The sequence below is a fragment of the Pan troglodytes genome, chromosome 7, assembly GCF_028858775.2.
Source record: "Pan troglodytes isolate AG18354 chromosome 7, NHGRI_mPanTro3-v2.0_pri, whole genome shotgun sequence".
Lineage (NCBI taxonomy): Eukaryota > Metazoa > Chordata > Mammalia > Primates > Hominidae > Pan > Pan troglodytes.
In genome coordinates this window covers 134,867,982-134,879,584 of record NC_072405.2, presented here as the reverse complement: position 1 = coordinate 134,879,584, position 11,603 = coordinate 134,867,982, and the positions used below count along the sequence as shown (strand labels likewise).

Here is an 11,603-nt window from a genome sequence, read left to right as displayed (position 1 = left end):
AGTCTTGTTACAATTCAGTTTGAGGTCTTAGTCAAATGTTAGAAGATGGACTGGGACTCAAATTGAGCTTACGTAGAAAAGTGACAAAATATTTTTGTGATGGCTATAAGATCATTAGTTGCCTGAAACTATTTGAAAACAGTTCTAGCTAATGAGGGATCAAGAACTAAAAGCAGCTGTTTTGGGTTGAAAGTTTTAAAAACTGCTTTATCTTTAAAAAACAAAAACAAACAAAGCTTCTGAAACATTTAAGGAGTTCTGTTATTCCCTTACCTTTGAGTCCGCAGACAATCCAAGCTACGGTAGCAGAAGCAAAGCTGGAAAACTGCTTCTAAAATAAGCGCCACAAAGTTTTATCCCAGATTGGACCATTTAACCCCAACCATCAAACCTCCACCCCTGACAGAACTCCACAAATTCCATGCTTATTTGTTGACTATGTACTCCTTAGGGAGAGTTGTTCTTCTAATAAAAACTAAAGTTCCATTAGTGAAATCTTTAGAAAACCAAAAAGGTTATTTTTAAATCCTCAGTATTTCTGTTCTTGGCTTTGTTGATTCCTTCTAGTTACCACAGCTAATTAGGCCTTTGACTTGCGAGTTTGTTCGCCTCAATCTGGTTCTGCCTCAGTTTTTCCTTACTGGTAACATATGCTATCAGTGATTTATTGCAGAGAACACAGCTGACTGACTACATGTCCCGTCATTTTCTTTACACGCACAATTGATAAAACAATGACAGTGGCACAGTCACTTGGCATCACGGTAATTCTTAGAAGAACGTCAGTCATACCAGAGACCATTTCACTGATTTTTTATTAGGGCAAGTGCATGTTCTGTAACATATTTCACTTGCAAGCATGAAAGATGAGGTCTCTCTCTTTCTACATGGGCCGCTCCCGGGGTCTGGTCACAATATACCACCACAGTGGGGGCAAATCACCTTCCTTTCGGGCAGGGGGCAAAGCTTCAGTTAAAGGACCACCAGGTGGCGTTTCCTCCTGCAGCTGCTTAACCTAGAAGGAGGCAAGGAAGGAATCATTACCAAAGGAATCTAATTGACTATAAAAATCTGTCTGCTGCAGTGAAGGGTCAGCTTTATGTCTATGGTGTGTCACTGACATTACACACTATCTGATCACAATATTGAAAAGTGTTTTTTACATATACCTGCTTTATTTTCATATCCACACTTTTAGAAAAGTCTCCTTAAGGGTTTTCCCATTCTTTTAAATAGCAAAGCCTACCCTTCCTATTCTTCCCCCCACCCCTTTTCATCACCTCATTATCCGGACCTCCTCTTATTCTGCAGACAGAAACATGACAACTGTCATTCCAATTCTCCTTGTCACAGCCCCTACCCACTGACCAGAAAAACATTTATTGTTGTGTTTCAGCTAAGTGTTCTCCAAAAGCACCATTAAGAAACCTCAGTTCATAATATGTTGGGGATGTTAATTCTAAGCCCCCTTCCTAGCAACCAAGAACAAAAATAAATCACAAAATCACATGTAAAAATATGCCCAGTCCTGCCAAGTGCTGCCCTACTACCTCCAGTTCTAGTTATGGCCAAGATAAATGTCCTAACAGAGGATAACCCATTCTGGATTGTGGCTGCCCTGGGCCTCCAGTCACACGTGCTGCTTAATAGTGTTGAAGTGATGGGATGTGTAAAGGAGGAATTGTTTGATGTTATCCCAGTGATCAATTGCAGAATGAACCTGCAGCTCACCATGCATATACTTCAAGCTTCTAAACGGTGAGACATTTCTGACAAAACACTGCCCCCTTTGGCCACAGTGCCCTTCCTTCAGGTCCCCCTTGGCCAAACACTTCCAAAGGTCAATATCCTCAGTGTTATCACCAGAACCAGCACAACTTCCAAATCATGAATGCAAATATCCCACTATCCAACCACACTCTCCCTTTCCCACTCATTTGTTTAAATGCCTCCTTGAAACTCAGACTACCAATTCACAGATCCTCCCAACTTGGCCTTCCCTCTCTGCATCTGCCCCCACTGGCTTGATTTTGCTTTTTTTTAAATTCAGCTTAGATTCCATCATGACAACAGCTTCCTTTCGAATAACCTCAAGTCCCTTGTCACTCTCTGAGCAACAGACAAACCGAACCATATACCCTCAGGCCTGTGCTCATACAGCTTAGTATTGCTAAAGAGAAAAAAGATATGGGAGCAAATCGGAGTCATTACTCACTAATTATTCCCAACCTCAAATGGGCCTTTGCCACCTGGCCATCCTACTACTCTCCAGCAAGCTCTTCCTCGCCTCATGACTATCACACCTTGTCCACATTCTCCAAATATGCTGCACCCACTCGTTCTGGGCTTTTCCTCTTATTTCACTAAAAAAAGGAAGCTATCACACAAGTCTGTCATCTTCAAAACTTCGAACCCAAATGTATTTATATACAATCTTTTGCCCAATTATCATGCACAAAGAATCCTTTTTCCTTTTCTTCTTTCTCTATACTCTCTCCTAAGGATTCCATACATCTCTCCATGGCTTTTAAAACTGAAAACTCCCACGTTTCTGTTTCTAGGCCAAATCTCTCCTGGGAGTTCCAGATTTCCACATCTGAAGTTGGCTTCTGACATCTGCACTTGATGTCTCACAGGATTCTCAAAACTTCACACTTCCAAAATGAATTCTCGATTGCTGCTCTGACACCTGTGCCCCCTTCCCCAATCTTCCCTATCTCAGTAAACATCACCAAACTCCAGATGTTAAAGCTTAAAACCCAGAAACCATTCTCTCTTTTTTTTTCTTTTGAGATGGAGTCTTGCTCTGTCGCCCAGGCTGGAATGCAGTGGCGCGATGTCAGCTCACTGCAACCTCCACCTCCTGGGGTTCAAGCAATTCTCCTGCCTTAGCCTCCCAAGTAGCTGGGATTACAGGTGCACACCCCCCACGCCCGGCTAATTATTTGTACTTTTAGTAGAGATGGGGTTTCACCATGTTAGTCAGGCTGGTCGTCATGAACTCCTGACCTCAAGCTATCACCCACTTTGGCCTCCCAAAGTGCTGGGATTATAGGTGTGAGCCACCGCACCCTGCCCCAGAAACCATTCTTGATTCCTCCCCATCCCTCGCCCACCCTCAACATCCAGTCAGTCGTCACATCCCTCCAAATGATGTCCTGAGTCAATTTCCTTCCATATCCACTTCATCCACCCTAGTGTTAGTCATGACAACCTTTTGACTAAACTTCTGCAATAATCCTAGAAGGGTCTCTCTGCTTCTCCTCTTCCCCTCTCCAATATATTCTTCACACTACAGCAAGATTGAGCTTTTAAAAATATAACTGACCATCCTAACATGACTGAAAAATGCCTAAGAAAATAGTGGAGAGGCAGGTTAAGGGAAAGTATAGCAAGAAGGCAAAAAAGTCAGGCAAAGGACTAAAGAGAAGGAGATCTGAAGCAAAATCAAAGACAAAGCCAAAACGACCAGGGAATGCACTTTAACTTACTTGTAAGGTGGTTATAAATGTTAAATTGATACACTTAGATACTAAAGTATATCTGAGAAGCAAGGGCCCAGAGTAACTGTCATGGCTGGAATCCGGACCTCTGCATGCGGGGAGCAAAACTTCACTCCATCTACATAGCTAAGGAATAACGAAGTACAAGTAGAACGCACCTCTCGTTCCCAGCTTTCCCTCCGCAGTTTCTTCCACTTTTCTCTCTTGGCAAAGTAATCAGGATACATTGCCTTCTCAGAAGGATGCCAGTCATCTAAGCACCATTCTGGGACCTGTCAGGAGAGGAAATCATGGTATCAATCCACAGGACACATTTACCTATCCCTGACCGGGCCTGCTCAGGAGATGTAAGACAAAGATCAAGGTATATTTTTATAACCACTGCAACTACCAGACTGTTTCTAACTCTAAGCAAGTAACAGCAGAGGATAAGTAGGAACCAAAGATAAAGGAAAACACCTTAGAGTCAAAGACTGTGCTGAAAAATAGCACCATCATCAGTCCAAGGAGAACTGGCTTCATTCCTCCCCTACCTGCCTTCTCTAAATATCCAGAGTAGTCTTATCTTACTTGGAACTCTTAATTAGAGTATCTCAGAAATATTAAGCACCAATCCAAGTTGGTTAACTTTAAAGTCCAAAATGAACTTTGTTATAGCAAAAAGTATACTGTACAACCTTAAATCTGAATGTAGAAAGAAAAGTCTTAATGATGTCTCAGAGAGAGAAAACTGACACCTAAGAAACAGTACAGGCACACCTTAGAGATACTGGGAGTTTGGTTCCAGACCACTGCAATATAGCAAATATCACAATAAAGCAAGTCACAAAATGTTTTTGGTTTCCCAGTGCATATAAAAGTTTTGTTTATACTATACTATAAAGTGTCCAACAGCATTATGATGTCTGTTGAGATGGAGTCCTCCTGGGGAAGATTTTGTGAATATTGATTAAATGATAACAAAGGACTTTGAACAGTACATCAACTTAGTTGATAAAGCAGTGGCAGGGTTTGAGAGGATTGATTCCCATTTTGAAAGAAGTTCTTCTGTGGGTAAAATGCTATCAAAAGGAAAAGTCAGTTGATGTGGCAAACCTCACATAATATACATAAAAAATGTACATAATTGAGGCCAGGTGCAGTGGCTCACGCCTGTAATCCCAGCACTTTGGGAAGCTGAGGCAGGCGGATCACCTGAGGTCAGGAGTTCGAGACCAGCCTGACCAACATGGAGAAACCCTGTCTCTACTGAAAATACAAAACTAGCCAGGCATAGTGGTACATGCCTGTAATCCCAGCTACTTGGGAGGCTGAGGTAGGAGAATCGCTTGAACCTGGGAGGTGGAGGTTGCGGTGAGCCGAGACTGTGCCATTGCACTCCAGCCTGGGCAAAACTCTGTCCCTCTCCACCAAAAAAAAGACATAATTTAAAAATACATTATTGGTTGGGTGAGATGGTTCCTGCCTTTAGTCCCAGCCCTTTGAAGGCTGAGGTAGGGAGATTCTATGAGGGTAGGAGTTCCAGACCAGCCTGGACAACACAGCAAGATTCCATCTCTACAAAAAATAAAATAAATTAGCTAGGTGTGGTGGTGTGCCTCTGTTTTCTTAGCTACTTGGTTGGCTAGGACAGGAGGATTGCTTGAGCCCAGGGGGTCCAGGCTGCAGTGAGCTATGATCATGCTATTGCATTCCAGCCTGGGCAACAGAGGGAGACCATCTCCAAAACAAAAACAAAAGAAATACGTTATTGATAAAAACTGCCAACAATCATCTGAGCCATCAGAAAACCAATCTTTTTACTGGTGGAGAGTATTATATCAATGTTGATGGCTGGTGACTAATCAGGGTGATGACTGCCGAAGGCTGGAGTGGCTTTGGCAATTTCCTAAAATAACGAGGTTTGCGACATCAACTGACTCTTCCTTACACCAAACACTTCTATAGCATGTGATGCCATTTGATAGCATTTTACCCACAGAAGAACTTCTTGCAAAATTGGAGTCAATCCTCTCAAACCCTGCTACTGCTTAATCAACTAAGTTGATGTGCTATGCGAAGTCCTTTGTTATCATCAATGTTCACAAAATCTTCACCAGGAGACTCCATCTCAAGAAACCACTTTCGTATTCATCCTTAAGAAGCAACTCTTCATCTGCTCAAGATTTATCATGAGATTACAGCAATTCAGTCATATTCTCAGGATCAACTTCTATTCTGGCTCTCTTGCTATTTCCACAACTTCTGCAGTTACTTCTTCTGCTGAAGTCTTGAGCCCTTCAAAATCATCCACAAGGGTTGGAATCAACTTCTTCCAACCCCGTTAAAGCTGATATTTTGATCTCTTTCCATGAATCATAAATATCCTCAATGGCATTTAGAATGGTGAATTCTTTCCAGAAAATTTTACTTTGCCCAAATCCATCAGAGGAATCACTATCTATGGCAACTATAACTATGCAAAATATATTTCTTAAATAATAAAACTTGCAAGTGGAAATTACTCCTTGATCCATGGGCTGCAGAATGGATGTTGTGTTAGCAGACATGGTAGCAGGTCTCAACAATGGGCTTAAAAGATTCAGTAAACCATGTTGTATACAGATTTGCTGTAATTCAGGCTTTGTTATTCCATTTCTAGGGCACAGGCAGAGTAGGTTTAGCATAATTCTTAAGGGCCTCAGGATTTTCAGAATGGCAAATGAACAATGGCTTCAACTTAAAACCACCAACGGCATTAGTCCCTAACAAGAGAGTCAGCCTATCCTTGAAGTTTTGAAGCCAAGCATTGATTTCTCTCAAGGTATGAAAGTTCTAGATGGTATCTTATTCCAAAAAAAGGCTACTTCATCTCCACTGAAAATCTGTTGTTGAGTATAGCCACCTTCATCAACTATCTTAGCCAGATTTTGTGTAATAATTTGCTGCAGCTTTTCCATCAGCACTTGTTGCTTCACCTTGCACATCTGTGTTACAGAGATGGCTTTTTTCCTTAAACCTCATGGACCAACCTCTACTAGCTTCCAACTTTTTTTCTGCAGCTTCCTCATCTCTCTCAGCCTTCATAGAAATGAAGAGTTAAATACTTGCTCTGGATTAGGCTTTGGCTTAAGGGAATGTCGTGGCTGGTTTGATCTTTTGTCCCAACCACTAAAACTTTCTCCATATCAGCAATAAGACAGTTTCACTTATCATTTGTGTGTTTAGTGGAGCAGCACTTTTAATTTCCTTAAAAAAACCTTTAATTTCCTTTGCATTCACAACTTGGCTAACCAGCAGAAAAGGCCTTGCTTTCCACCCACCTTGGCTTTCAACATGCCTTCCTCACTAAGCTTAATCATTTCTAGCTTTTGATTTAAAGTAAGAGATGTGTAACGGATTTAAAGTGAGAGACATGTAACTCTTCCTTTCACTTGAACACTTAGAGGCTATGGTATGGTCGTTAATTGTCCTAATTTCACTGTTGCTGCGTCTTAGGGAATAGGGAACCCTGAGGAGAGGGATAGAGGCGGAGGAACTATTGGTCGGTGAAACAGTCAGCACACGCACATTTATCGATTAAGTCTGCTGTCTTATGTGGGCATGGTTTTTTTGTGCCCCAAAACAATGACAATAGTAACATCAAAGGTGACTGATCACAGTTCACCACAACTGTGTGTAGATAGAGTAATAATAAAAAAAAGTTTGAAATATTGCAAGAATTGCCAAACTGAGAAACAGAGACAGGAAGTGAGCACATGCTGTTGGAAAAATGGTGCCCACAGACTTGCTCAGCACGGGGTTGCCACAAACTTTCAATCTGTGAAAATACAATATCTGCCAAACACAATAAAACAAAATGCAATAAAATGAGGTAGGCCTGCATCTGACAACTGTCAGGAAATAAGTCTCCTAGCTACCCCTTGAAGGGCAAGTGATTTCTGAGGCTGAGGTGTGGGACTGAAGAAACAAAGTCTATTTCTCAGAAGGCAGTCATCATTATAATTCTCACCTACCTTGTAGCAATCGTATCTCTCATAGGAGGTGCCCCCAGGAGAGTCAGGGAAGATGTATGGCTGTGGATGCTGACGGTACCAGAATTCTTCCTCGGCCTCCTTCAGCAGCTGGGTGGCCTTCGCCATATCCTTTTCATTCTTATGTTCTTCAAACCGGGCTCTCATCAAACAAGCAAAGTATCGGTATTTGTCTCTTAAACCAAAATGATTTTGAAGATTAGAAATGTTACTTACTCACGTGGTCAGTGTTGCTGTCTGACAGGAGGCTGCACTTCTGATACCTTCTGGATGGGCAGTGGACCTCCCCCAACCCTTCCAATGGAGCAGCCGTATCATCATGGCTGCTTCCTCTACAGCCCACCAAACAGCAGCAGCAAAAAAATACTGTATTAAATATATACCCTAACCATTTTTCTCCTCTTACATCCAACAATGGAATGAGTATTTAAACAAAAAAAAAAAAAAAGAAAAGAGCATTCGCAAGAGAAAAGCTATAACCTCTGCAGGATCATTCAACATTCATTGAATGATAACTTCCATTTCCTTCTATCTTGTGCTAGTCACTATGCTAAATTCTGGAGATACAAAGATGAATAAGAAAGGTGTTACTTGGCAGAAACAGTATTGCTTAGCTCATACAGAGCTAGGTTTGTATCCTGACTCTGACACTAGCTGCATAAACTTAGGCAAGTTAAAGTCAAGTTCTAAAGAAACTGGGCAAAGATCAGTTAGGAGGTTTTGACAATAATCTAGGACACAGCTGACGAGGGCCTGAAAGTAGGGAGCTGTGATGGTGACAGGAGACAGGAGAGACATTGAGACTTCCAAGTTATGAGAATAGGCTCTCCAGTCAGACTGTATGGGCCTGAATCTTAGGCTCTGCTACTACTAGCTGTGTAACTTGGGGTAAGTTACTGTCTTCTGGTCAGGTGCGGTGGCTCACACCTGTAATCCCAGCACGTTGGGAGGCCAAGGCGTGTGGATCACCTGAGGTCTGGAGTTCAAGACAAGCCTGATCAACATGGAGAAACCCCGTCTCTACTAAAAATACAAAAATGAGGCCGGGCATGGTGGCTCACGCCAGTAATCCCAGCACTTTGGGAGGCCAAGGCAGGTGGATCATCTGAGGTGAGGGGTTCTACACCAGCCTGGCCAACATGGTGAAATCCCGTCTCAACTAAAAATACAAAAACTAGCCGGGCGTGGTGGCAGGCACCTGTAATCCCAGCTACTCTGGGGGCCAAGGCAGGAGAATAGCTTGAACCCGGGAGGCAGAGGTTGCAGTGAGTCGAGATTGTGCCATTTGCACTCCAGCCTGGGGGACAAGAGCGAGACTTCATCTCAAAAAAACAACAACAACAACAACAACAACAAAAAGGCCAGGCACGGTGGCTCACGCCTGTAATCCCAGCACTTTGGGAGGCTGAGGTGGAGGTCACCTGAGGTCAGGAGTTCAAGACCAGCCTGGCCAACATGGCAAAACCCCGTCTCTACTAAAAATACAAAAATTAGCCAGGCGTGGTGGCGCATGCCTGTAATCCCAGCTACTCGGGAGACTGAGGCAGGAGAATTGCTTGAACCCGGGAGACGGAACTTGCGGTGAGCCAAGATCGCGCCATTGCACTCCAGCCTGGGCAACATAAGCGAAACTCCGTCTAACAAAAAAACAAACAAAAAAAGTCTTCTAGGCCACGGGTTCCTCCTCTGTAAAATAGTGGTAATAACAGTGTGTATATCTTAAGGTTGTCATAAACAGTCAATAAGATACACACACTTTAAAAAGTGCCTGGTACATCCCAAGTGTTAAATAATGTCAGTTACTAATATCATACTGGAAAGAGAATTTATAAAAACCAGTGTCTAATTATACATGGTGATGAGTATGTGTGTTATTGGCAAAGGAATAAGGAGCAAATACTTGAGAACAATTCTGAGACTTAAAGCTCAGTAACTGAATTACTAATAATACCATTAGCGGAGGCAGGGAATTTGGGAAAAGAGTCAGAATGGGGAGTGACAGGAAAACAAGTTTGATTTCAAAGAATTTAGATAAATGGAGATTGAGAGAACGGTTGGTGATCTTTTCAATTTTTTTTTTATTATTATTTTTTGAGACAAAGTTTCACTCTTGTCGCCCAGGCTGGAGTGCAATGGGGCGATCTCGGCTCACTGCAGCCTCTGCCTCCCAGGTTCAAGCGGTTCTTCTGCCTCAGCCTCATGAGTAGCTGGGATTACAGGCACCCACCACCACGCCTGGCTAATTTTTGTATTTTTAGTAGAGACGCGGTTTCACATGTAGGCCGGGCTGTTGAACTCCTGGCCTCAGGTGATCCACTCACCTCAGCCTCCCAAAGTACTGGGATTATAGGCGTGAGCCATCATGCCCAGCCAACAGTCGTGATCTAACAAGCAATTTGAACTACAGCTCTAGAGACAAATGAGCGCAGGTGGTGATAGCACTAAATGAGGCTGCCCGAGTACACACAGCAACACAGTATGCCTAGGATGGAACCACAGAGAACAGCACAATGAGGGCAAATGGAGGAAGAAATTAAGGCAAGGATTGAGAAAGAATGTCAGATCTAAAAAATGCTGAGCCATAGCTGTCATAGTAGCTAGTTTATATCATTTTCCTCTAGAACTATGGACTTTAGTATTCCCAGCTATAGTTCAGTATTGCTTGAATTCTTTTTTTCATGTTTAACTTTTTTTGACACATAATTATTGTACCTATTTATGGGGTACATGTGACATTTTAATACATCCATATAATGTATAATGATCAAATCAGGGTAATTTGGATATTCATCACCTCAAACATTTATCATTTGTGTTGGGATACCTGAATCCCTGATGGCTCAACTTCCTTCATCATCGATTTGTTTACATGTCCATTTTCCCCACTAATCCATGAGCTGCTGCAGCTCAAAAATGGATTTACTAACATTTATATATTTAGCATAGAGCATAGAATCTGAATTGCAAATTCTGTCAAATAAATAAATAAATAAGGAAAACTCAAGGAAGAAACTAACAATCCCATCACATTGTACTTGGCCATCTTCCTGCCAAATCAAGAGAAGTATGTCAGTGATTTTCTAATAGTCACATATATGCAATCTGGGCTTCCAGGGTACCCTCTGCAATTCTTCCAGGCCTACTCCATTTTCCATAGAGTTTTTTTCCCAGAAGGCCTTCTTATAAAACTACGTTTGGGGAGTCGTAAGACTGGAGTGGAGGCCTGGCACTCACACATCTTGGGTTGTGTGTGAGTGCAGCCCACCCTGCACTGAATTTAGGTTATTAAAATCTACACATTTTAACACTATGTTCTCAGACTAGTCGCAGACGGATAGAGGTGGAAAGAGAATTATGTAAGAGGTGAAAAAGATGTAAAGGTAATGAAAAGGACTAGATGAAGCTAAAAAGAGAAAAGCTAATGGGAGGGGTGGGAGAATGATGATGCTTTGGAGGAAGACCTAAATTTTAACCCTGGCTCAGACACTTACAAACTCTATCACCTTGTGCAAGTTACCAGCTGTGCTCATCTCCTTATCTGTAAAATAAGCTTACGAGAATTCCTAACTCCTAGAGTTGTGCAGACTAAAGAAAATAATGCATTGTTTATTGCTGTTAATATTGGAAAGGAGAAGATCGTGAAGAAAACGATTTAGCGACCGCTGGACCCATGACAATTACAATTTTAGGCACATTCCTTTATTTCACTTAATTTTCCTGCGACCCTCTGCGCTGGTCCTGCGTCCGTTTTACTAAACAAAAAGCTGACGCCCAGACCCGATAAGCAACTCTACAAGGTCTCCCGGCCATGAGTGGCGAAGCCTGGATTTGAACCCGGGTCTACCATAGGATTCTGTGAAGCGAGAGGCCACCTTCCAATTCCGTTCCCGAAGTCCTTGAACCTTCAGGTACCCAGGGGCCTCTCCACCTCCATGGGGCCCCCAGGGTCACCTCCCCGAGTCCTGGGTCCCCATCCCTTACCTCTGGACGCACCACGACTCGAGGTGGCGTAGCGCCCGCTTATAAAGCCGCAACACCTTTTGCTGATGGGTCAGGTAGGGTCCCGACGCCAAGAACGCCATTACGG

General features: G+C 42.7%; 1 protein-coding gene across 1 annotated transcript; it reads right to left on the bottom strand.

Annotated features, from left to right (window-relative positions):
* Nucleotides 1-883: 883 nt before the first annotated feature.
* NDUFB9 (NADH:ubiquinone oxidoreductase subunit B9) lies at nucleotides 884-11,598 on the bottom strand. The gene is made up of 4 exons (NM_001071799.1): nucleotides 11,498-11,598; nucleotides 7,499-7,691; nucleotides 3,662-3,775; nucleotides 884-1,015 (listed from the first exon to the last, which is right to left on the bottom strand). The coding sequence occupies exons 1-4, from the start codon at nucleotides 11,596-11,598 to the stop codon at nucleotides 884-886; spliced, it is 540 nt and encodes a 179-aa protein (NP_001065267.1).
* Nucleotides 11,599-11,603: the final 5 nt, after the last annotated feature.

Excerpts from the sequence above, each read along its gene's own strand:
- NDUFB9 (NM_001071799.1), bottom strand. The coding sequence starts at position 11,598 with ATGGCGTTCTTGGCGTCGGGACCCTACCTGACCCATCAGCAAAAGGTG. Across the intron at positions 7,692-11,497 it reads GAGTCGTGGTGCGTCCAGAG|AGACAAATACCGATACTTTG; the intron begins GTAAGGGATGGG and ends TTTTGGTTTAAG. Across the intron at positions 1,016-3,661 it reads GGGAAAGCTGGGAACGAGAG|GTTAAGCAGCTGCAGGAGGA; the intron begins GTGCGTTCTACT and ends GCCTCCTTCTAG.